Below are 24,254 nucleotides of genomic sequence, written 5' to 3'. Positions count from 1 at the left end.
GTAATAGATAAAGACAGGATACTTTTCTGGAAGCTACCATCTAGTTCAGCCACAGCTTTTAGGCTCAAAGCATGGATTAATTCTGGGAACTCCTCTAGGCTGCATGAGTTTGGAGGTCAGAAAGAATGATCTCAGTGGTGCCTTCTGGCTTTATAATCCATGAATTGAGTCAATTAGTAATGTGATTTACTTTTTTATTTTTCCATTTGATTCCAACCCTACCTTTCCCTTCATTTGTCTCTTTTCTGTTCACTTAGTTATTTTTGCTGTAGCAAAGTTCCTCCTTTACAGGATGAAAGAACTCCCTGTTTAATTTGAGTTTTTTGTCTGCTGTTACTGGGGCCAAGATTTGGTCTCACATGAGTCGTAAGATCACAAAAGGGTTTTGATGCTACAGATAGTTTGAGGCAGAATCTGATCTCATTTTCAGCTCTTTGTGCTGTAGGTCAGGCTGCACCTGCCAGGGGAGCAGCCCTGCTGCCCACTCACACTGTCCTCAGTGCCCTCCACGGTGGCTCTGAGCCCTTCCCCAGCCTTCAGAAAGCCTGCACTAAGCAAAGTTTCATCTTTCTGAAATGGGGCGTGGGAGACTCATGCCAGCACTTCAGTGCTGCTGTGCACGCAGCAGAGGAACATGCTGTACTATTTTTATGGTTAAATATCTGATTTGTGAAGTGGACGATGCCCTCTAAGGAACTAGAACCTCAGTCAGCTGATGGCCAGGAGCTGTGTGGGGCCAACCCCAGAACAGGGGCTGGAAGAGACCCTGGTGAGAAGCCCTGGCTTCCCAAAGGATGGAATGATGAGCAAAATTGTGCTCTGGGCCCAAAGCTGCAGAGAAATCCTGGGGCTCAGGTCATGCCGACGGCTGGGAAGGCTGCAAGAGCCACAACTGTATGGTTATAATTCTCATGCCTCTACTCACATTCATGTAGAGTGACTGAAATTAGGTGGGTTTTTCCCCCCGACCAGCCAGTTTGCTGCATAAGCATTAAAAAAATCAATGTGGTGGCTTGTTGGTGTGGAGCAAAGCCTGTTAGCAGTACCACCTAAAAATCACCCCTGCAGAACTGCACAGTACACACTTTCTACAACTGCCTGAAAGGAGGTTGTAGCTAGGGGGGTATCAGTCTCTTTTCCCAGGCAACAAGCAGTAGGACAAGAGGGCACAGTCTTAAGCTGCGCTGGGGAGGTTTTAGGTTGGGCATTAGGAAGTCCTTTACAGAGAGAGTGATGGGACATGGCAATGGGATGCCCTGGGAGGTGGTGGAGCCGCCGTCCCCGGAGGTGTTTAAGAAGAGACTGGATGTGGCACTCTGTGCCATGGTCCAGTGGCAGACGAGGCGGTGTTGGATCAGAGGTTGGACTCGGTGATCTCAGAGGTCTTTTCCAACCTAGTCGATTCTGTGATTCCGTCTGTCTTGCATAGAGATCCTGGCATTTTGGCAGGTTTGTCAGGGCGAACCCGCATCCCTGACCGTCTCTCTTCTCAGCGCCAAATCGCACCGGCAATTCCCGACCTGCCGGAGCTCGGGGGGTTGTTCGGGTGCGGGTGGCGGCGGTGCCCGGGCGGCGCGGGCTCAGCGACAGTGACACTGACAGTGACAGCGACACTGACAGTGGCAGTGACAGTGACAGCGACAGCGACACTGACAACGACAGTGACAGTGACACTGACAGTGGCAGTGACAGTGACAGCGACAGTGACCGCGCCGTGACCCGGCCCGGCCGCGGGGCCGCGCTCGCCCCCGTTGCTGCGCTGCGGCGGCGCGGGCGGCAGGTGGCGCTGCAGACCGCCCGGCCCGGCCCCGCACACACGGGGACACACGGACACATTTCCACATTTCGGGGTTTATTTCTTGTCTTTTGGTCCAAACCGCGCGCCCAGACGCTCACAGTACCCCGCACGTTTCCGTTTGATTTTTTTTTTTTTTTTTTTTTAACGGCGCGCCCGGCTAAATAATTATTCCCGAGTCCGTCCCTTACCGTGCAGTGCTTGTACCCCCGCTTCTTTTTATTATTTTTCCCGTGTGTTTTGTTTTTTTTTCTCCTTCTCATTTCGAAGATAATTCCCGGTTAATTTTGTACTAAATTATTAATGCACCGTTCAGGCTTCAATCCCTTACTTCACAGAACAGTTTAAGTTGGTAAAGACCTCTAAGATCATCAAGCCCAACCTTTGACTGATCACCGTCTTATCAACTAGACCACGGCACTAAGTGTCACATCCAGGCATTTCTTGAACAGTTTCCACTGATTAAAAGCTCCGGGGATGTCAAAAACCTAAACTTTAGTTTATATTGCTGCTGCATTTTGAATGGCAGCTGTTACATCACCCGTGTGGTCTGAACTGCCAGCAGAATAAACCTCAGCTTCTTAATTTTCTGTTGATAACAAAATCTTAGCACCATGCGAATAACTAAATATTTTACTCTAATACAAGTAAAACTCTTTTTTGTAGAGTTTTAAAAATTTATTTTAAAGCTTCAGTTTTGCAGTGCTTATTCAAGTAAAATTCTAATACTCTCACTTGTTAGAATTGAAGTGCAAACAACCACATTTTTAATTGTAAGATTTTTTTCTCTTTTCCTTTTTTAACCTTTTTATTAGTTTGCCTTCTAGTTCATAAATATACATAACTTCTCTGGTAGCCATTTGGAAAACACAGGTGATATTGGCAGATAAAAGAAATATTTATTTATTTGGATTCTATATAAATAATGTGAATTTTTTTGAGACAATTTACACATGCAAACAAGGGCAGATAAAAAAATTGTTCATGATCGTGTATCACATTTACCCAAAGAGTATGATTGTATGTGTAAATTAAACTATTGCACGCCCATGCTAAATTAGGTATTTGTGAATGCAGTTACTTAATTTGCATGTACAGATTAGGTTAGCCCAATTAATCACTATGATAGTCCAATTTTACACAATTGTGACCCCACCGATGGCAGTTGTTTTGCCACAAATGCTGAAATAATGTTACAGGGAGATGGGTCCAACTTGTGCACAAGTGAAGCATGTGCTCTTGCAAAAAAACCCGGACAAAATGCAGTTTATAATGTGCCAGTTGTCATCACTTCTGAGGATATGTTATTTATGAAAACTGGTTATAGCTATACAATATTTGATCAATTGCTATTAAGAGGCATCAGAACCATGCCTCTCACATCTGGCCCTTTTGTTTGGGCTAATTATGATGATGATCATGGATTCAACCTGTCTTAAATCTCAGATGTATAAAGTGGGCAGATTAAGGACATTTGTTCATAATTAGGATTCCTAAATGAAAATCTGCGAAGTGCTTCTTGGAATATTTATAGTCGTGTTTCAGCAAGGCTTCTCGTTGTGCACACCCTCTCTGTGAGATGAGAGCTCTGTTTCTTGCACCTGTGTGGTCCATTCTATACATTCCTTTCAAACCCTGTCTAACAAGCATATTCTCTGTGCAAAAGGGTGGAAGCCATCGAAATTAAGGAGCAGCTTCATAAAAGCTGCAGTATAACACATAGAATTTTTTGACTCCTTTGGGCACATGCTGTTTGTGAACCCAGTGGTGTCCCATGTAGCCCTATGGACACACGTCCTAATACATCCTTGCCTTCCCTTGGCATTGAAGCTGCCAACACCTCTCACACCCAATTTCCAACTCACACTCAGGGCTTTAAGGTAGTCATTACTCACATAAGCATCTGCAAATATATTTAGGCTAATTCTCTCTACTTTTTTCCCCACCCACCTGTTATTTAATATATGTAGCCAAAATCCAGAACTCCTTGGCTCTAAACATCTCTGGTAACAAGAGACACCTGCTAATGCTCTTAATCCTTATTACTACAGGCCCCTTGGCCAACAGGAACTGGTGTGATGGGGGGCACTGTGCTTCCACCACAGATGACACAGCTCTGCTCTCATGTTTCTTTTTCTTTGCTGATATACTTTGCTGACAGTCCTGAAGCCAGGAAAAGTACATGGGAAGTTTTAATGTGGAGAAAGATGAAGCCTGGCGTGTTGGTGTTTAAGTTGCTTCTTGTGCAAGCTGGGCTCAGGTTGCCTACCTGGTGCATCGAAGCCGGTGCTATCGATGGCTCTTGGCTGGTTTGTTCCTGCCCCTGGTGAACAGACAGACCTGTAAACCCACTTCTGTGATGGACTAGACTGTCACCACCCCAAAATGTGCATCATGGCACCTTTGCTGTGAGCCTGTGCCCAGGAGCAGTGGGCTCTGCGGGCAGCTCACTGTGCCCTCCTCAGCTGGTGCAGACTGCTGTGCTAAACCAAGCAGCCCATTCCTTTGGATAAAGCTGAGAGGGGGAAAAAAGGCAGTTAAGATTGCAGAGCACATGTGACCTGTACAGTGTGTGTGATTTTATATATATATATATTTAAAGCAAGCAAAGCTGTTTATGACCTGGTTTTGTTAATTTTGTTTTTCTTGAGTGGGAAATGGGGTACTAGATTCTGTGACTTTTTTTTCCCCAAGAGGCCAGGGAGAGGAAGGGGATGGGAAAGGAGAGTTTTGGTTAAAGCACGAAGAAGAAATATTTCTTCCGAAAAACGAGATTTTTAGTATGTCAACATTTAAATGTGAATTGTTCTGATCAAATATTTACTGGTATCGGGAGCTGTGTAGAACATTAATCTTAATTTGTTTTTCTTTTTCTCCAAAGCAATGATTCCAACATAGCTAGGAGATCTGTGTCTTTAAAAATAAATAGTGTAGCAGAACGGCATATTCTTTGGTACAGAAATGCTAGCCTGTGGCATCTTCTGCAACTACAAAGCAGTCTCGAGCGAACTTTCTTCCCTTTTTATTAATAATTCCCTAAATCAATGAAGAATTTTTAAAAGTTCCCCTTCACTTTGCTCCTGCAATCCTCGCAGCTCCGGCTCTTGCTCATGCTGGCTCGTTCCCCACCATGTATCAGTCATTTGGATAAATCTGTGTGTGGAATTTTGGGAGCATAGACTGCAACCCACTAATTCCATGTGCAAATACAAAGCGAGTTTTCTCTTTTCTCCTCTATTTTTTTTGGTCAACTCAGGGTTTTGGGTTTTTTTTCCTGAAGGTGGCAGTGAAAGAAAAAAAATAACTCCCTTTGAAGATTTAGGAATTTTATTACAAAACAGATGGACAAGTACTGTATTTTACCCATTTCCCCTTGTGCCCATGAGCGCTGACAATGAAAACTACAGCTCCTATAAAGTGCTGATCAAATTGCGAAAGGTGGCCTTTCCCAGCAGCCTGGCACACTCTAGCATTATCCCAGCTTATAAATAAACGGATGGGCTGAGCCACTTTGGCTTTTTTTTTTTTTTTTTTTTTCCCTCTTAGTCCTTACCAAGATAATTGAGGATCATAATGGTGGGAAAGGACTGCAGTCATCATTCGCTGCCTGTCAGGTATCAGTACTCATCTTCGTGTCATCCGTCACCATTGAACCACTCTGTCATCTTTCCCCAGCCTTCAGCGCCGCTCCTTCTCATCGTGTTCATTATCTCCGGCTCCGACCCAGCCCCCTCCCCCAGCCCCTGTAAATGCATCTTTGTGCGACTCTCAGTCTTCTGATTATGAATCGATGATCATGTGGTGTAAGAGAGATAGATGGCTTTTAGTTCCATCTTGTCTTCTCTAATTGTAAAATATTAGTTACATTAGACTGTGTCTTTTGATTAATGGAACTTATTTGGAGTGGCCTCTCCCAGCCCTCCCCCTTCCAAAGTCCTCCACTGACTTTTGAGAATTGAGTGATTTCACTTAAAGCAGACAAATAGGCCCTTCAGCAAGGAGATAGCTGAGCTCTAATATTGTGGGCAAAGCAAGCTCACGGAGCCGGAGTTGTGTGTGTGTGTTTTAAAAGAAAGGCTTCAACTCTGCCTAGACAAACACAGACCATTTATTAACGTACGTACAGCCGTGCTATTTTGCAAATCCAGCAATTCTTATAAAGCTGCAAAACAGGACATAAGGCTGAATGCCTTCTGAATTAAATTAATCTTAGATAGGAATTAGGAGCATCCTCGCTTTCACTTTGGATGAAACAGGTCAGTCCAGAACTTTGATGTATTAATGCTAGCATGAAGTGTTATCTTAATACTCTCTTTTATACTTACAGGACATATCATCAGCCAAATGTCTCTTCCTTGTACATCTGACACTGCGAGACATTCGTCCTTTAATACAAAATTTATCTTATTTGGCACTATTTACCTAAACGTGGTCTGTTGATAAAGTCCTTGCTGTACAAATGGAAAGGCAGTTGACTAAATCCCTTATTATAAATAATCACTGTCTATCTTTCAGTGTAAATTCAAGGACATGTTCACTTTCAAGCTATCAGTTCAATTAGAAAAGGTCTATTCACTGTCGATGTCTATATCTCATGGAAATAGGAAAGCACAGTTAATAAACAAATCAAACTATTTTAAAAAATAGCACAGTGGATTATGAATTCTGGAACCCATGCTGATGGTGACACTGTCAGGACACATGCTACACAAAAATATATATAAACAGTGTTATCTAATTTTTTTATGCTACCTTCAGGATTTAAATCTGACCTTTGTGCCTTCCCTCCCTGAGTCTTTAACATTATTTCGGAAGAAAATGCCTATAACATACCTTCCATTTATTAAAATTTAAAGAATAAGTTTGTACATGTATAAAATGCTTGTTAAGCCTTATTCAATTTACTTCTTTTTGATAAAGAATAGGAAAACTGCTTTGAGGTTGTGAACAATTGCGTGTACAATATCAACTTGGGATGGATGCCTGCCACAGAGCCGAGGAGCAGGGGCAGGGGGTCAGGACATGGCTGTCCTTGCTTTTCCTGATTTTACTGTGATGGCTGGGGCAGTTTCCTATTTCTGAAAGGCTTTCACCATGGTAGCCACGTGATTACAGAAAAATATCTCTCTGTTCTTTTTATAAGGAAGGAACTCTCTAGCCCTTCGTATTACGGAAAATGCTTGAAAGTAAATCCAGAAAGCTGGAAAAAGTCCAGAAAAAATCCAGTTTTTTAATATGTATATATTTTAATATCTCACTAAATTAATCACAACCAATGGAATTTAAAGGAGCTTTTACAGTGGCCTGGGTCTTGATACCCAGAGGCTCAGACTGGAAGGGGTGTGTATGCAAGATCAGCGCTCTTCTCCATCCATGTGCAGCTCCAGTCCTGCTCTCATCTGAGATAAGAATTTGGCTCCTGATGGGTATTTCTGCACAGTATTTACCACCCTAGAAGGAGTGATTATGTTTAATGGCAGAATTTCAGTTGACTTCTCAATATGTATTGAGTTGACCTTTAAGTTAAACCACAGATTAATTTTTTTTAGTTGTCTCTTTAAGCACATTTATAGACCTCTCTGTTCTGATTAGCATAATGGTAGATAGAGAAAAGTTACCTGCGTAAGATTATTTGTTGAAATCAGAGAGATTGCATGCCTTCTCCAGAAGGCAAAATATTTTGGCCCCCTCTAACCACTGTATGCATTAGTTTTGTAGCAAAATGATTTTGGTTTATATACAGAGAAACCCAAGTGGGTATCAGTTTGCTTGAAAGCCCAGAGCCTGCCATTGATTTCATATAAGTAAACCTTCTCTCTGGAAGACTGTGGAAGTCAATGAGGCTTTTGTGGGATTGAGTGGCTCTCCTACAGGCAGCAGGGCTTGGAGCAAGGCTGGGACATTTGCCTCTTTGCTACCTGACATGCTGTGATCAGCTGAAGTTCTTCAGAGATAGTTAGGGAGCTCTTTTACTCGAAATTATAAAAAAAAATACCCTAACACCCTAACTGGACACTGTGTCCCACTACCTATAAGAATCTTGGACTTCTCCAATTTTATTTAAAATAAAATCCTCAGTAACGCCTGGTCCTCTGTGTACCAACACAGTTTAGTGTCTATAACTTCCAAGTTATTGGAACAGGATTTTGGTTTTGTTTCCTGTGACATTTAAGGGTTTTGCTGCATGTTCATCACGTGCCCTTCTCTGGGTGGCAACACTTGGCTTTAGGGACATGTGGAAGAGCAGCCTCAGTTCTGGGGTGTTTGTTCTTCTCCATGTAATGAGTGCAGCAATCAGTTAGATCCATGTGACTCCCAGTGATGATAAAACTACCACTCTCCCAATTAGTACTGGCCCAGGGGGCTCCAGCCTGCTGACAGCCAGTGGTCAGGATGGTGCCACAAGTCTCCCTCCACAAGTGATGAGCTGGTGGCCCCTCACCCAACCTGCTTCCTTGGAGCCCTCTGTCCCTTTTACACATGGAGTGAACACCGCTTAAAAGTGAATGCAAAAAATAAATACAAAAAGGAGCATAGATTCAAAATGAAACAATGCAATGTGCCAGCTTTTACCCCCAGGCAAATTTTCATGTCTCTTTTACGAATCTTTCTAAGTAAGGGCCAAGCTACGAGCCCCCAGCTCAGAGACAACTTAGGCTCATTTATTGTGTAAGTGCGTGTGCATTCCCACACTAGTCTGTGGGATGACTTACAGGCTTTGTAGCATGCATAACCTTCAGCAATTTGCTGAATCAGGGCCTAAATACTGAAATATTCTTTAATAGTGCTGGCTCCACTATGAAACTCTAGAAGGCACATTTCCCTCTCAGTGTCTCTCCATAAGACTCATCAATGATAATGGAGTTACATTAGGCACATCTAAAGTTAATTATACAGTTACCTCCTTCTTGGCCCCTGTTTGTCAAAAAGACTATGATAAAAAAAGAAATCCTCTGTCTTCTAACATCTATTTTTGTTTGAATTTTGATCTGCCATCTAGGCAAAAGAGTAAAGACCACAATGAGAAGGCTTTCAGTAGGTGGGTCTGGATGTTTGTTAGCTGAGAGCCAGCGTGGGAAATGTTGTGTTAGGAAAATCTGCAGAAAAAATTCTATGGAAACCAAAGCAAAAGAAATATTTAGGGCAGGCTCTTCCTTTTTCAAATGAAGTGGGTGGCTTTTAGGGATGCTGATTTATTTTGGAGTGCGGGTTTAGAGGCATGCTTCAATTGGAAAAAAACAGATGCTAATGTTCACTGAAAACTCAGGAATTTATAATGTAGAGATGAGGTTGAACGAAACAGTAGATTTAGAAATTCTGTAATTCACTATATATTTTTTAAAAAAGGAGCATTTTTTGTGTTTGTTTCTTTAAGTTTTTTAACATGATCTCACAGTTAAATATCGTGAGCCAAAATCTTCTATCCCTAATACAGGGAATGTCTCTAAATGTCTTGATTTTGGTATGTGTGCATATTGCTGAGGGATGCCAGGTTTGTCTAGGGATCCAGTAGCTTTGACATACTCTAGTTTACAGTACCTGGAGTGTGCTCAGTTGCTAATGCGTTTTGCATGCGAGATCGCTGTGCTTCAGCATGACAGCTAGGAAAAAAATGTCATTTTATTTTTAATTGCAGCAGGATACAATTTGGGGGGAGGGGGGAATTAAAATCTGATTCTTTGTTAGAGATTTGTTCTACAAGAGTCCAGTCAGAAGCCTTCCAGTCCTTAATAAAGTCAAATTCCTCACTGAGTGTTCCCGTGAGCTCCCGTGGAAGCCAGCGGGAGTTGCGCATGAGTACGGAGGGCAGCATTTTGCCCTTAGGACTGAATTTCCCAACTGACTATTCTTTTAGACTGTCTTTTGATTAACAATCTGTTTGCAGCAGGCGAGGGCCAGGGAGGCAGCGTATACCCCACTGTTCAAATCTGTGGCAAAATATTCTACAGAGAGCTACTTAATAAATATCAACTTGCTCCAATAGTCATTGAGAAATACCTCAACTGATAGCAATCAATTGAGGGCTGAGTTGGGGGGGAAAAAATACAAAAGGACATCAAAGAGGTTCTCATTCCTAGTCTATTGCTCTATTTAAGGGTCCTATAATTTGGTGAGGTTGTGTGCTAAATAATTTGTAAGCCTTCAGAACATCCAGGTTATTGTTTGTGGACAGATGGTGCATCACATTTTATTGCTTATTCCTTCTGTGGTTTCTCATATGCAGGACTGATGTGCACTCTGAAGTCTTTGTTTCCTTGCTAAAATCTCTAATCTAAAACAGGCAATCAAGCACACAGACAGTGCTTCAGAAAGCATAATCATACTTTTAAAGGGGGAAAAAAAACATTTCAGCTGCAGTTAGGAAGCAGATGTGTTCCCTGAAAATGTAAAAGGTTATCAGAAGTATATAGGAAAATACACAGAATTTGGGAGCGCCGGGGAGAGCATGTATTTTCCCTCTGTGCTGCAGGGAAGGTGTGCCCCTTCCCAAGGCTACCTGCTTTGTATCTGGCTCTCTGCGGAGCTGGTGTAGTGAAAGCCTTCAGAGACCAGGTTTTGCTTCCACCTTTCCCCTGAGATTGGCAGTCTTTGTCTTTTACAGGCAAGGAGCAGCCGTGTTGTGATCCTGGAACCGCTGCTGCCCCGAAGAGTTAAATCATGTTGATATACAGGAAGGAAATGGAATAGACTAACTCTACTCTTTTCTTCCTACGGATTTTTCTTTTTATTCTGAAGATAGAATTACTGTTTGTAAGCATCTGAAAGTCATTAGTGGCTCTGCAGTCTGTCAGGTGCCGACGCAAAAAACTGCTGAAACTGAACGGGTTCCTGTGCGGAGTGCTGGGAATTTGTCATGTGCTGATGAGCAGTTATAATAATATATGAGCAAATCACAAGCATTCTGCAAATTAATCAAATTTTTTTTCCCCTTCTCCCTTGTCTCTGGGAGAGTGGCTTTGCCGGCAGACGTAGGTGAAGCAGTTTTACTCACAGATGGTAGCTCTGGCATCAGATGGAATTTATATAACAGTAATTCTGATTTCCTGCCAAAGTAGCACTGAAAACACCAGGGAGATTGTACAAGACAAGTCATGTGGTTTTGCTGAGGTTGTTGTGGGAAGTTTAAGGGGGGAAATCTCAAATTTTCCTCTTTGCATTTATTGTTTTAGCCTGAAGGGCCAGAAATTGTACACCATTCTGCCATCGGCGAAATCCAACACATCTTTTTTTATGAATTGCGCTGAAAGAGTGCTTCCCAGCTGTTGGAACTGCTGGCGGGGAGGGAGCCACATGACTCCTCATCCTTTCCCTTTCCATACAAGGATTAAAGGAGGGAGGGTTCAAAAGGTTGCTGCACTACATGTTGGAGTGAGGCAGGGTCTCCCTTCCCAGGAAGCGATGCCATGTTCACTTAGGTTATACTCCCTCTGGCATAACGAAATAGAGGGGGGGTGTTCAGGGCTCCAGCAAACACAACAGCAGTGACTCTCCCTCCTCATTAAAATGGGAGGGTTTTGAATGAGGTTAGTCGAGTAGATTAAGGCTATTAGTTGTGTCTCTTATGACATTTCCAGTTTGATCAGTAAAAAACAGACACGTGGGGTTTTTTTTTACACATTAAGGTAAGTGCTTGGTGCACTTGTCATACAGCTGAAACCTGCACTGATCTGAGGGCAGGTCCAATCCTGACCTCGCTCAGAGCAGCGTGGGTCTGTTCAAGCCACGGGCTGAGAAAGCAGAATCAGGCCCAGTGGCTTCTGAATTGGATCGCGTTTTTAAAAACAAAAGCAGTCTTCCCTAGAAAAATATGACGGTGCTTTTATAATAGCAGCATATTGAGTAATGCATGGAGCATCGCAGGACTGCTGTGACACTAAAAGAAAAAAATAGAGGTGAGCAGAACGGGAGAACTTTCAGGGGCTGTTTTTAATAAAGAGGTGAATTCTTTCTGCAGTAGGAAAAATGATAAAAAGATGGCGTATCAGCTACATTATGCAACAAAGTAATGCTGCTGTGTTTTTATAATGTAAGGCACTGCCCATTTGTTTTGGTTTACGTGACTGCAGTGAAATAAGTGGATTAGACTGAAACTTTAGCATGCTTCATTGCAGCTGGTTGCAGACATCTGTCATTCCTCAGCCATACATTCTGGATCATGCCAAGAAGAAAAAGCAAAGTCTGACACCTTTCATTTTAGAGAGCCTTTTATAGAGAAGAAAAGGAGAAGGGGAGAAAGCATTTCCTTTGTGACTTAATAAAAAAGACACTTTTTTTTCTGTGACAACACCAACAGCACTTTCCAGAGGGAGAGGTCCTGCAAAGTTAATGCTCAGTTTATTCTTTGCAGCCTTTTAATTTTTACTGTTTGAGCTCCTGGATTGTTGAATGGGATATTATAAAAATATGGTGGGTTTTTTTATGGAAACATTAGCTACATGTACACCTACACAGGAAACATGCCTGGTGAGAGGTGGGTTGCTAAAGGTCCCCACTCAGGCTGTGCTCGTGGTAATTCGGTGCCGTGAGGGCACATAATGTGGTGGCATTGCCCGTAATTGTGAGTTGTTCTGCAAACTACAGTCACAAAATCCCATAAACGGGTAATAGTGACGTTTTAGCAGAGTGATTAGTGGGATGGTAAGCTACTCGTGGATAATTTGAAATATTAGCTATTAGAGAGCTAGATATTTATTTAAAGTGTTATTTATTTAAAGTGTTTATTTAAAGTGTTTTGTTTTTCTTCAGTCTCTCTACTAACATGCTGCTGTAGTTAGAGAATCATGAGGTATGCGACAAGTGATAATGTGACAAAATACCATCTAAATTACCCTGGTTATGTAATAAAGCAACAACTGAAATGAAAGCAGAACATGCTTAGCCTAAGTGACATCATACATGAAGAAAACAAATGTTCTAGCTCAGAGTCCCCCTTCAGCAAACATTATGGCACATGGATAATTCCATCCCTTCCCATTCAGGTGATTCATGGACCATGGGACTGACGGGGAGAACCCCTATCCTTACTGGGCTGTGTACAGAGGGGCAGGTCTTCATATGGTGCAGGCTGTGTGACTGTCCAGTTCAACACCACTGAGGATATGACACATTGAAATGTGGGCTGAAAAAAATTTAGAAAGCTGAGTATGAGATTTTTTAAATTCCATTCCACCAAATAAAATAAAACTCAAGACAGTTGCCCAGAGTGAAGGATAAAATGCTACTGTATTTATGAATTGCTAGGCAGAGTAAAGGATATTTGGTAGTGAAATACCCTCACTAACAAGATCTTTCCTATTAGCACCTCTGAATTGCACATTCTCTTTACTAAAATCCCAGTGCCACCAGTATAGCATTTATTCTGGGAAACCATAGGTACATTAAATTCAAATAAAGCTTCATTCCAGAAGTCCTAAATGCTCCCTGAAATAATAAATATTTACTGAGACAATTAAAAAATATGACAGAACATTAGAGAGAAAACTTGTGAATGACCTAGTAGGAAAACTGAGATATTTTGCTCAAGGGGGTTAGAATGGGAATGTAATGTTATTGGCATGATTAAAACAAGTAAAGGAGTGAATAGGCATAACAATTAATTGAAATATGTAAGTAAAGACAAAGGTGGGACTCTGAACATGTAATTTTGATGATCAGAAGAACTCAGGTTAGTTAATATTAAAGAAAAGCCTGCCACTTACCTTCAAAATGTGTTTCCTTAGCTGCAGTCTACTTGAATCCCCAAAACACAGGAGAAAGAGAGGGCTGTGAGGATTATAACCTGCTCACTCCCTGGGCTTGGGTACCTCTCTTCTCTCATGTGGAGGGGCCCAAGCTGCAGAGATGAAGGGATGTGCCAGGCTTCGGGAGAACAAGAATTAGTGCCAGAGTGGGGGGCATGGCTGGAAATGAAAGCTTGGGCAAAAATACAAGATGTTCTGAGTTTAGGATTAAGAAAGGGATTGTGCTTTCTGTAACCACTGCCATTATAAATTCAGTCAGAGTCAACCTGCTCTTTACAACAGGTATCTAGTGCCCTTGATAAGAACTCTGTCCTCTACTTATGTGTATAACCCAAAGTAAATAAATATGAAAAATTAAATGTAATTACATTTCCCAAAGCATGGGACAACGATAGTCTGGCATTTCGAGCTCAATCAATGACAACATTCCCACTAACCTCGTTTGGAGCCTGCTGAGGCTCCGGGCTCGTAACTCACGTTGTCATGTCCAAACCCGACCTGGTTTGGCATCGTGCACGGGGGGCTGTGCCAGGACAGGTGTGTACACCCACCAGCAGTGGTCTGAGATACACAGGTCCTTAGAAAGCACAGTCTTCAGCCTTTATTTCAGAATTTTAGCTTTACAAGGTTCCCATAAAGCTTAATATTTGTTTAGGAGGAGCTTTTCCGCTATTTTGCTGATGCTTTCCCTTTCTTCCAAGAAAAGATCCATTCCCCTTCTAAATCAAAAGTTCCTGTGTGAAAAGCTTAGTTTTCTGAGAAAGAAAAAAAATTCTGTGCTATGTGTCTGGAGCAGAGTAATCCTGTTGTTTTATCAGCTCTGCAAGAAATGGGAAATGTTTGTTTTCCCAGGATTTGCAAGTCTCCCTTACACCACCAGTGACTTCCCTTGCCATTTCCTAATTCACTTGTATTTAGTGCACTGCAGACGGCTGGCAAGTTCCTCGCTCTGCCTCCAAATAATTATCCTTTCCATGCTCTATAGAGCAAAGGTGACAAGTGTTGAATTTGTGATGTTTTCCATAATTTTGTGACTGATTTTTTCAGTAAGTTAAAAGCATATCTGTGAAGGACAACAGTGGAATTTCTCTCTGTCAGGAGTGCCCAAGTGACAGGTATCCTCTGCGTCAGACCAATCTGCATTTGGCTGTTTTACATAGCAGGGTTGTTTTGGTGGTGGGGTAGGGGTTTTTTTTGCTTTTAAAGGAAACTTCAGTGTGTGATAGTGATTGTAACCTTTTGAGACAGGAATTGAATGGTTACTTTAAGTACAGTTTTTATTTTAGGGGGAACGTGTAAAATTAATGTAATAGTTTAGTAATATGTGTTAAAGGCAAAGTGTAGCACCAACTTTTGCTTTCCCCTGTCATTACTGAACCTTTTAGTGTACTCGTCAGCAAGTTGATTTACCTATTTGGAAACACAAAACACTGTATAATGCACTAAATTAAGGTCAGAGTCCACCTTTGATTACATTTCAGAAAAGCCAGGTAGGTATCTGAGGGTTTAATTTGATCCAATGAATGAAGTTTTTTTGTTAAAGTAAAAATCCTTGATAAAAATTAGTTACAGATTAGGTCTTTTTATTCTCCAGCTCTTCTTCAGGCAGTGATAGTTCAGTTAATTGCCACCCTGCTATTTCAGGTGCCTGTAGACTGAATGTCCATCTCAGCAAAACACCAGGACCACAGTGCCACAGGGTGACTTTGGGATGGGTGCTGGCCTTGGGATGGTTTTTTTTTTTCAAATGTCCTTAATGCATTTATTTAGGATCCAGCTGGTGCCAACTTTTGCCATGAGCCGGGTCTTCACCCCAAATTTAACCTCCCCTAATTAAGATCTTTCCAGTAACTCACAGCAGAAGAAAGTGCCTGTGTTTGGACCTGAGCTGCCCCTGGAAGCGTCTGCTCAATACTAGTGTGGGGGGGATTGAGTAACTAGGCTGGTGCCACTTACCATGAGCAATTCATCTGATTACCTCTTAGGACTGTTTGCAGGATTGAGCCTGGTAATGAAGGAATTCAGTTGATCAGGGGGCTGTCCTGGCTTTAGGTATCCCATGGGAAACGTATCCCAAAGCCTTAGCTTCGGTAGGTGAAAATGTTTCCCGATGTTCCTAAAATTCAGATACTACTGCTTTTTTTTTTTTTTTGTATACTTCCACAGAAAATCATCAAAAAGCCTCAGACAAGGCTTTTTGGTTTTATGGTTTTTCCTGGTCAACAAGAAATAGAGTTTTTAAAATTTAATTTTAGTTTTTTTGTAATCCAATAAACACATAAACTTCACAGAATATTGAAATTTTCCCCAAAGATCATCTTGGTTGGTCTTGGACCTGTGTGTAAATAAACATATACTTTTCAATTGTTTTATAAAAACTTCTATTACATATATGAACCTGATGGGGTGTACTTTAATCTGTCTGGTATTTTGGGAGTTTCATAAAATGCATATTTTGAGACCAATAAAGTGGAATGGCTCAATCAGAGCCATTATTGTCTATTGGACAAATATATTTATTCAGCATTTTCCCATCCATACTGTTATGCTCCAAATCCGAATGGCTGCTTTAGAGCCATTCCGCTCTCCTGGGTAATGCATACAGGACTTGGGATGTTTGCTGTGGATAGTAAATGTATTTATGAAAATTTATACGTTAAAAAAGGGAAATCACACTAGCCAAGATTTAAATGAAAATAGTTTTCCCTTTGCAAATGCGTGTTATTATGCTATAATATACTTTAAAATGGCAGTGTTCACCAAGAGGCCTGAGAACTGTGGTCTGAGAAAGCCATGAGCTCAGCCCAGCAGTCACTGCCAGAGAACTGGAGGTGCTCAGAAAATCTCTCTACCTACAAAGAAAACACACGACCATCGTTGCCTGCTGTTGGTTCTGAGGCAGCACACACTTCATCTGTTTAAAGATGATTGTACCTCGAACAGAAGCTTGTGTGGGGAAAAAAAAAAAGATTTAAAGCAGCTCTTCCTGGGGAGGTCCAGGCTCACTGAAGGTTTGAATGCGGCTTGCAGGCTTTGCTCTGCAGCAGATGTGTGATTACATGGACCATTCCACCAGCAACGCTGTGGGACTGAGCATCTCAGTGCAGCAGGCAGTGGCCATCCATCCTAAGCCACTGCAACTGGTCCTGCAGGAGTCCTGGTCCTGGCTGGAGGTGGTCCTGGCCATTTGGGATCGCTACAGCAGCCCAGGAGGTCAAGTCCGGATCTTCAGGGTCCAACATCCCAAGTAAAGAGATTTGCTTCTGAGAAATTCAAGCCTTTGAGGCTTTTTCAAATATCTCTTGGCGAGGGAATAATTTGTTTTAAAGAGGTAATTGCTGTTATTTTCGATTTTCACCAAAAGAATATTCTTAAACCAGGCAAAGAAATCTGAAATGAGTCTGCCGTATTGCATCTCAGTAAGTGCTATAGCCATTGGCCATCTAAGGGAAAACATTCTGTCAGATAATCATGGCCATTTTTGCATTTTAAGGGAACAAATGTCATATCTAAGAAACACATTTTATTCAGAGCTTAATTATAATTTATAGTACATTGCGCAGCATTTGTTTTCTGTTCATCATGTTATTGCTCTTCTGCCTCTTCCCTAAATTTATGCATTAAATCGTGTGTCTGTATGTGTGTATCTGTGTATATATGTACACATATGCAATATAATAAAAAGTGGTGTAGTGGGCACAACAGACGGCTTGTGTGTGATGTATTATTGGCATTTTTCTTTCAAATTACCGTTTTCTTGCTGCTTTGGGAGAAAGCCATGATTTTGCTGTGATTAGTACACTTTTAACAATCTGGAATAAATTCCTGATCTTATTCATGTGACTAGTTCAATGCCCATTTTTACGTTTTAGTGCAAACCCCTACATATGTGCCTGTAATACCACAAAAATAAGATGTTTCTTTGTGGAAATTTTATAGAATTTGGATGCCGATCAAATATTTTTAGAAGTGGAGAATTAATGCGGCTTGACCATGTAAATGATTTTTTTAATGAAAAAGACTTTAGTATTCATCACTCTTTCTCTCTCTCTCTCGTTTGTGTATTCCTTTGTGCTAATCTTAAATAATGGATCCATATCAAAGTTAATAAATTAGTAACTATTAGCAGTGTTTGGATTACAGTAAGTAACCCAATGACACTTCATTGACATTGACTTTTTACGTGTTCCAATAATACATTTTGAGTTTTAAAGATCAGACAAAGCAAAATAGGGTTTGGCATGTGTTTGAATCTTTAACAACTCTCGGGTAATGGCTTTGCTTAAATCCAAGGCCCCTGCTTTAGGTAAACTTTGGTTTAAACGGTCCTAAACCCCAGACTGAGATCCATGTCTTTCTCAAAACCTACAGTTTCTGATTGCTCAGCTGATGCACCATGTTGGGCTGCATCAGTCATGCCATGTTATGAAACCTAACGCGATGTGACTGATGCAGCCTGACGTGAAGTGTCACAAAGCAACATATCAGATCACAGACTTGAAAGAAAAGAAAACAAACTTTGCTTTTTTTTCCCCCTCAAAGCCTAAATTAATGAAGCAGCATATATTTTTAAAAAGGTGAACTAGTTTCAAACTTTGAGGGGTTTTTCTTAATATGGGCCCCACAGAAAACTTCTCCATCCTGATCAGAAGGTCCCTCCTGTCCACACTCCTTGTTCTTCCCAGGGTTCAGTCAAAACTAGAGAGGATGATGAGCCTGGGTCATCACAGCACTGCTGCCCTGCTGGGTCTGATCCTGGGAGGTTTAGATCACTGTCAGAGGAGTGGCTCCAGCAGGTGCTGGAGTTAATCACCCTTCCTGGGGAAATCCATACATCCTAAAAATGTTCTTTCAGTCCAGCAATCATTGTTGTCATTTTAACTACTTTTGATGGTTATTTTCTGCTGTTGCCTTTCCCTTAGACTGTCAGCTTCCATCCAAAGGATTACAAAGTCTCTTCACATCTCAGTTGCAGACTTGATAGAACATTGTTCCACAACAGAATTATTTCAGCTGCAAACAATATATTGTCCTGTAGCCTCACATCAGAGAAAGATGCAAACCATAGTTTACCCCCTAGTTGGCCTACCTTTTGTCTAATTTTCCTTACTACAAATGCAAGGCATTGCACATCATCTCCTGAGATATCAGGAAGATTCTTATTTTCTTTTTCTTTGGTTTTTTTTTTTTTTTTTTTTTCTCCTGAAGGCTTTCATATAATTTTATTGGGAGATATACAGCGGGTAAAATATATATGAACTATAGCTTGCTAAGAAAGAATCTACCAACCACTGCTAGATAAAACATTATAAATTTATTGCCAACTTATCTGGGAAGGGTTATTTTAAGAGCCTGCTGCCCACAACAAGTTTTTGAGCTAAAATTAATGAATGGGATACCTAAGAGAAATGGGAATTTTTTCTTTACCCCTTAGTTACAAGCAAATTGCAGATATTGTTATCTTTGCAAGCAAGAATAATCTCTACTTTTTGTACTACTTCTGCTGTAAACAATGTACCGCTTGCTTTCCTATGACCCTCACTCTGTATACATATTTATATATTATTCATATTGGATTAAAAATGAATGTGCTCTTTACCACAGTTGTACTGCATAGTGACAATACAAATTAACTTATTGTGTACTTACTTTTCACAAGGCAGTAATGTGAAATTTTGATGGCCTGAAAAAGTAAGTCGTGGGGGAGGCAATGCAGAACTGAATCCTTGTACGTGCACTTTATATTGTCTGATTTATTAAAGTGCATTGAATTAATAAATGACATTCCCTGTATGGAATTGCACGGGTTTGAACTTGGTTCAGTGCTGGGCAAAAAGGGTTTGCTTTTAGTCTGGTGCATGTGAGGTGGTAGCTCCAGCCATGCCTTGTGCATTCCTTGTTTAGAATTTGTTCTTTACAGGAAAGAATTAGGAAGGCTATTTATTAAGAGCCACTTGGGGGAAAAGCATTAAGAGCTGGTTGGTCAGGTCACAGAATCATAAAGTCATAGAATGCTTTGGGTTGGAAGGGACATTAAAAGTCATCTAGTTCCAACTCTCCTGCTGTGGACAGGGACACCTTTTGCTAGACCAGGTTGCTCAAAGCCCCATCTAACCCAGCCTGGAACACTTCTGGGGATGTGGCAGCCACAGGTTCTCTGGGCAACCTGTGCCAGGGCCTCATCACCCTCACAGGGAAGAATTTTTTCCTAATATCTAATCTAAACCTACTCTCTGTCAGTTTGAAGCCATTCCCCTTGTCCTGTCACTACATGCGCTTGTGAAAATCTTTCTTGTAGGTATCCTTTAGGTACTGGAAGGCTGAAATTAGGTCACCTCGAGGCCTTCTTTTCTCTAGTCTGAACAATCCCAATTCTCTCAGGCTTTCCTCACAGGAGAGGTGCTCCATCTTGTTGTTTGGTGGCCTCCTCTGGACTTACTCCCAACAGATTGATGTCCTTCCTGCAGAGCAGAGGGGCAGGATTACCTCCCTTGTCCTGCTCCCCAAACTGTTTTTGATGCAGCACAGACTACAGCTGGCTCTCACACTGCTGGCTAATGGCACCAACTCTAGCCAGAACCATCCTCTGTATTTCGGTGCTAAACACTGCTTGAGGGTTTCAGAGGGTGGCTGATGGGCACATTGCGCCTGCTCGCTCCTCACAGACAGAGCCCCTTCTCTCCCTGCGTGCTGCTCTGTGCACAGTTATCAGGGACATTATATCACAGATGGTACATCCAGTCTCTGGCCATTCCATCACACAGGAAGGACCAAATAAACAGGGTATGTTTTTGCTTTTTTAGCATCTTTAAACCAGAGTAAGGCTAAAGGGCAAGCTGTGCCACTGTCGCAACTTAGTAGAGTGTTTTCTGTTCTTAGCAAGGGAACTGGTTTTCAGATGGTCAAGTTAAACACCAGAAATATTGCAGAGGAGCTGGTGCTGCTGGTGTAGTCTCACATGTCAGTGGATGTGACAGTGGCAGGCCTTTATCTTTTGGAGAAAGGGAAAAATCAATTACCCATGGAGCAAGTCTCCTTCCCCTTTACCCAACATTTCTCTACTTTGGCCAAGGCACTTTGGCACCTTCCCAAGCAGAGTGTGCAGTGGACCCCTCAGCTCTGCCTAGCTAGAGGAGTTGAGAAGGAAAGAAAGAGTCCAGACCCCAGCTGTGAATTCTGGTGACTTTATCCATCTCTGACAAACAATGGGGGAGATACAGTGGTTTTCTTACTTTTTTTCCCCTGCATTTTCAAATATCTCTAGGTTTGCCAAGACAATGAAAATTAGACTTTCTCTGGACCTTATTCATTCACAGACAGTTTTGAGAGTGCTTCCAATTTTCAAATTTTTTTAAGCATATTTGTGCTTCTGTATTGATTTTAGGACTGACTCTAGGAGGCACTAGGGACACCTTCAATCTCTTCTTTACCTATTTACTCATATCTTTCAGCTGAAAATTTTCTCTAAAAGCCCAATCCAATTTATCTAACATTATCTATGTAGGTTTCTTCCATTGCTATTGCCATGAAATTTTTCACTGAAATTTGGCTTTGTAATGATTAGCAGCTTACAGGCGTAATTTTTTTCTTTACAAAGCTGTTGAGGAAAATGTCTTTCTTTTTCCCAGAGAGAACCAGAAGACTGACCGACACTCCATCCCAAGATATAAGCATAAACAAGCGTATTGGAGGTTTTGCAGGGTGGTCATACTTTTGGCAGTCTTCAACTTATAAAAGCAAAGGGTGATGGGGAGCTTTCCATCCTTGAGAAAGGAAACAAGCCTGTAGTCCTGTGGCAAGGGTTTGGGGTAGCAAGCAATATGTTTTGGGGGACAGCTTTCAAGTGGTGGTTTTTATGTTGCAGTAAACTGGCAAGTTATTTGAGCAGCCCAGAGCACTAATGCTGGCTCAGGTGAATTCACTCTGCTAGAGATGCTCATGCTGGTGTGCCAGCAGCTACCCAGGCTCCCATCTCTGCTGGGAAGATTGGTAGCATTCCCACTCCAGTGCAGGTAACACTGGACCAGTGCACAACAGGTGTCTATTTGTATATTTGTTCAATTCTCATCTAAAATCAAGGGGAGAGAGTTCCAGCCCCTTCCTCCATAGTGGGAAGCATAGTCCTCCTCCTCTGCTGCTCCAGAATCTGTTTTATGCCCTGTTAGATAGTACCACAGGAGCAAGGGAAAATGTGCTCTTCAAATGTGGAGATAGGGTATTGTTTTTCACTTATCCTGGTTTTATGTAGATGGTCTGGCACATTTATTTATTCATTTATTTGAGCAAATTAAAGCAAGCTAAGCGCATTTGACCTCAGATGGTCCTGGTTTAAGTTAATTTGAGAGACAAAGCTCATAAAGTTCCAGTAAAACACATCAACAACTTCCCAGCATAGGTTGAAATGTGATTGTTGAAACATAACCTCCAAAACCAGATACAGCACGGAGATTCAAAGTCACAATAATCTGAAAAATATAGGAGAGTGTATTGATAGCCTTACTGAGAAGTGATGTCTTTCACTCATGCCTTTGTTACGCACTCGATTGCTGTTTTACCCAAGAAGTGCATCTATCAGATTTTGTGCATTAACATTCTTTCTCTAATCTAACTTGGACATTTTATTTTAAAGCCAATGATAACCTTGGGCCCCAGTCCAGCAAACACTTACATGCTTGCGTATCTTTACTCACAGGAGTAATCTCACTGGAGTAAATGTTTGCAGGTTTGAGGCCTTGGCTATCTCAATCCATTATTTCTTTCCATTAAAAAGTAATCTGTGCGATTGAAATAAAACATACAATTCTTTACTCAGAAACCCACCCAAAGACAAAGTGTGTTTATTAGACTAAGGGTCTGCACATTGTCATCCTTGAATTGCACTTCAATAAAAAAAAAGATAATTAACAAATGTAAAAGAAGACAGCTTTGTACAGGCTGTATTTACAAGAGTTTAGTTTGGATCGTGGGCTGACGGATTTACGGCTGGGTCTGAGGAGGGAGATGGAATAGCTGCACTGCTCCGGCAAGTCCGAAGCGGAGAATTTTTAAAATGCAGTTTCTTTAACGAGGCATCATGCAAAGAGCACAGATTTCTTATTCTTGCTGAGACCATGCAGCGATGCCCCCACCCAATGGGAGGGGAATCTGCCGGGGGGCTCCGGCGTGTCCAGTCTGCCCAGGCTGTGCAATGTCGGGTTCACGGGCAAAACCCAAAAACTAACCAGGCTCTCGTCTGTCCCGCAGGTCACCGGCCTTTCCAGTGCAGATACTGCCCATACAGTGCCTCTCAGAAGGGAAACCTGAAGACCCACGTTCTCTGTGTCCATCGCATGCCTTTCGACAACAGCCAGTATCCCGACCGCAGGTTCAAGCGCTCCAGGGTCGACTCCGAAGCTTCTGGGAATTTGGAGGAACCTGCAGCTGTCAAGCCGGGGAGCTCGGCAGAGCTAACGGAGGAGGGCAGCAAGGCCCAGGAGTGACACTGCTCGGCGGGTCCCTCTCCGTCCTGCAGTAGCCTTTCACACCAGGTTTAGATTCATGTTTGGGTGAGAGCTGGCTTAAAACACCTTCCAAGGGAAGGGGTGACAAGTTCCCAGAAGTGTACAGGATGCTGAAAACATTTAAGTATATGTATATGTACATGGACACACGGACATGTATATATATTTACAGACACACGGAGAGATTCAGTCACACACACACTGGATATATATCTACATACACACACACACACACACACACACAAAATACACACATTCCATATGTGTGTGTGTGTGTAAATATATATATTACACACAGAACATAAATTTTCCAGCCCTTGAAAATGGCTGCTAAACAGTTACCTGGCAACAAGTACTTCCAAACAACGTAGGTGGGTTAATAAAGTGATTTAAAAATGTTGAGAGGTCGTTAGTTATTTAAAAAGCAGGGCAATATCAAACTTAAAAGTGGTCTTTGTCCAAAAATAATGCTCTTAACAGAAAAATGATACCCTCTAAATGATTTAGTGTTGCCTTTAAGATTGAGGGGCTGTGTTTTCATTGTTGAAAACACCTTTATAATATGACACCAGCTGCTGTCATTTGCCTAGCATAGTAATGAGATGTCTTGGTAGACTGCCATGGTGCCAGTCTGACTGGAGCTGTCATTGCAGAGAAAATCAATTCAAGTGGTGTTGCAACTGCAGTGTAGGAGAAACCTTAGACGGCCCATAAGCTGGGGTCAGTACTGACCTATATTGAAAAGTATTGTGATATTACATTTTCTTTTTTTTTTTTTTTTTTAATATACAGCCAAATGAATCAATGGTTAGAAAAAAAAATCTGCGGCCTGATGTGTGATTGCAGATTTGAAATGTAATTCCATTTTTTGTAATCATCTTGCAGTATTGAGGGAAATGCTTTTATTCTTTTTTTTTTCCTTGTTGATGAAGAAGTAAGTTGCTATAAAAGTAGAAGTACAATATATAGAAATATTGTTTAGTGAAACTAGTCAGCCTTATCTATAGAAGGTGCTGGTGAGAAACAGAATTTTATTACATAGGAGATTGGTAATTTTTTTTCTTCTTCCATTCTTTTCTTATTGGTTTTTCAAACTTCCTTTAAATTCCTTTTTTTTTTTTTTCACACTTGAATGAAGGATTCCCTGGTCATGGTTAATTTTCATATATTAGTTTTTGTAAGTGTTACAGACACAGTGCAGAAGTTTCTTCTGGAGCA

General features: G+C 41.6%; 1 protein-coding gene across 8 annotated transcripts in view; it reads left to right on the top strand.

Annotated features, from left to right (window-relative positions):
• ZNF536 (zinc finger protein 536) overlaps positions 1 to 23,231 on the top strand; it is a 344,508-nt gene extending 321,277 nt beyond the window's left edge. For all 8 annotated transcript variants that reach the window (XM_039381484.1, XM_039381483.1, XM_039381485.1 and 5 more), the window contains one exon: positions 22,780 to 23,231. In XM_039381484.1, the coding sequence (XP_039237418.1) occupies positions 22,780 to 23,015 (236 nt within the window). In that variant the 3' untranslated portion in view covers positions 23,016 to 23,231. The remainder of the gene's footprint in view (positions 1 to 22,779) is intronic.
• The last annotated feature ends 1,023 nt before the right edge of the window (positions 23,232 to 24,254 follow it).

The sequence above is a fragment of the Pipra filicauda genome, unplaced genomic scaffold, assembly GCF_003945595.2.
Source record: "Pipra filicauda isolate LSUMZ 115617 unplaced genomic scaffold, ASM394559v2 scaffold227_size1260479_pilon, whole genome shotgun sequence".
NCBI classification, from domain to species: Eukaryota; Metazoa; Chordata; class Aves; order Passeriformes; family Pipridae; genus Pipra; species Pipra filicauda.
The sequence above is the reverse complement of the archived record's forward strand: the minus strand, read 5'-3'. Positions and strand labels throughout refer to the sequence as shown.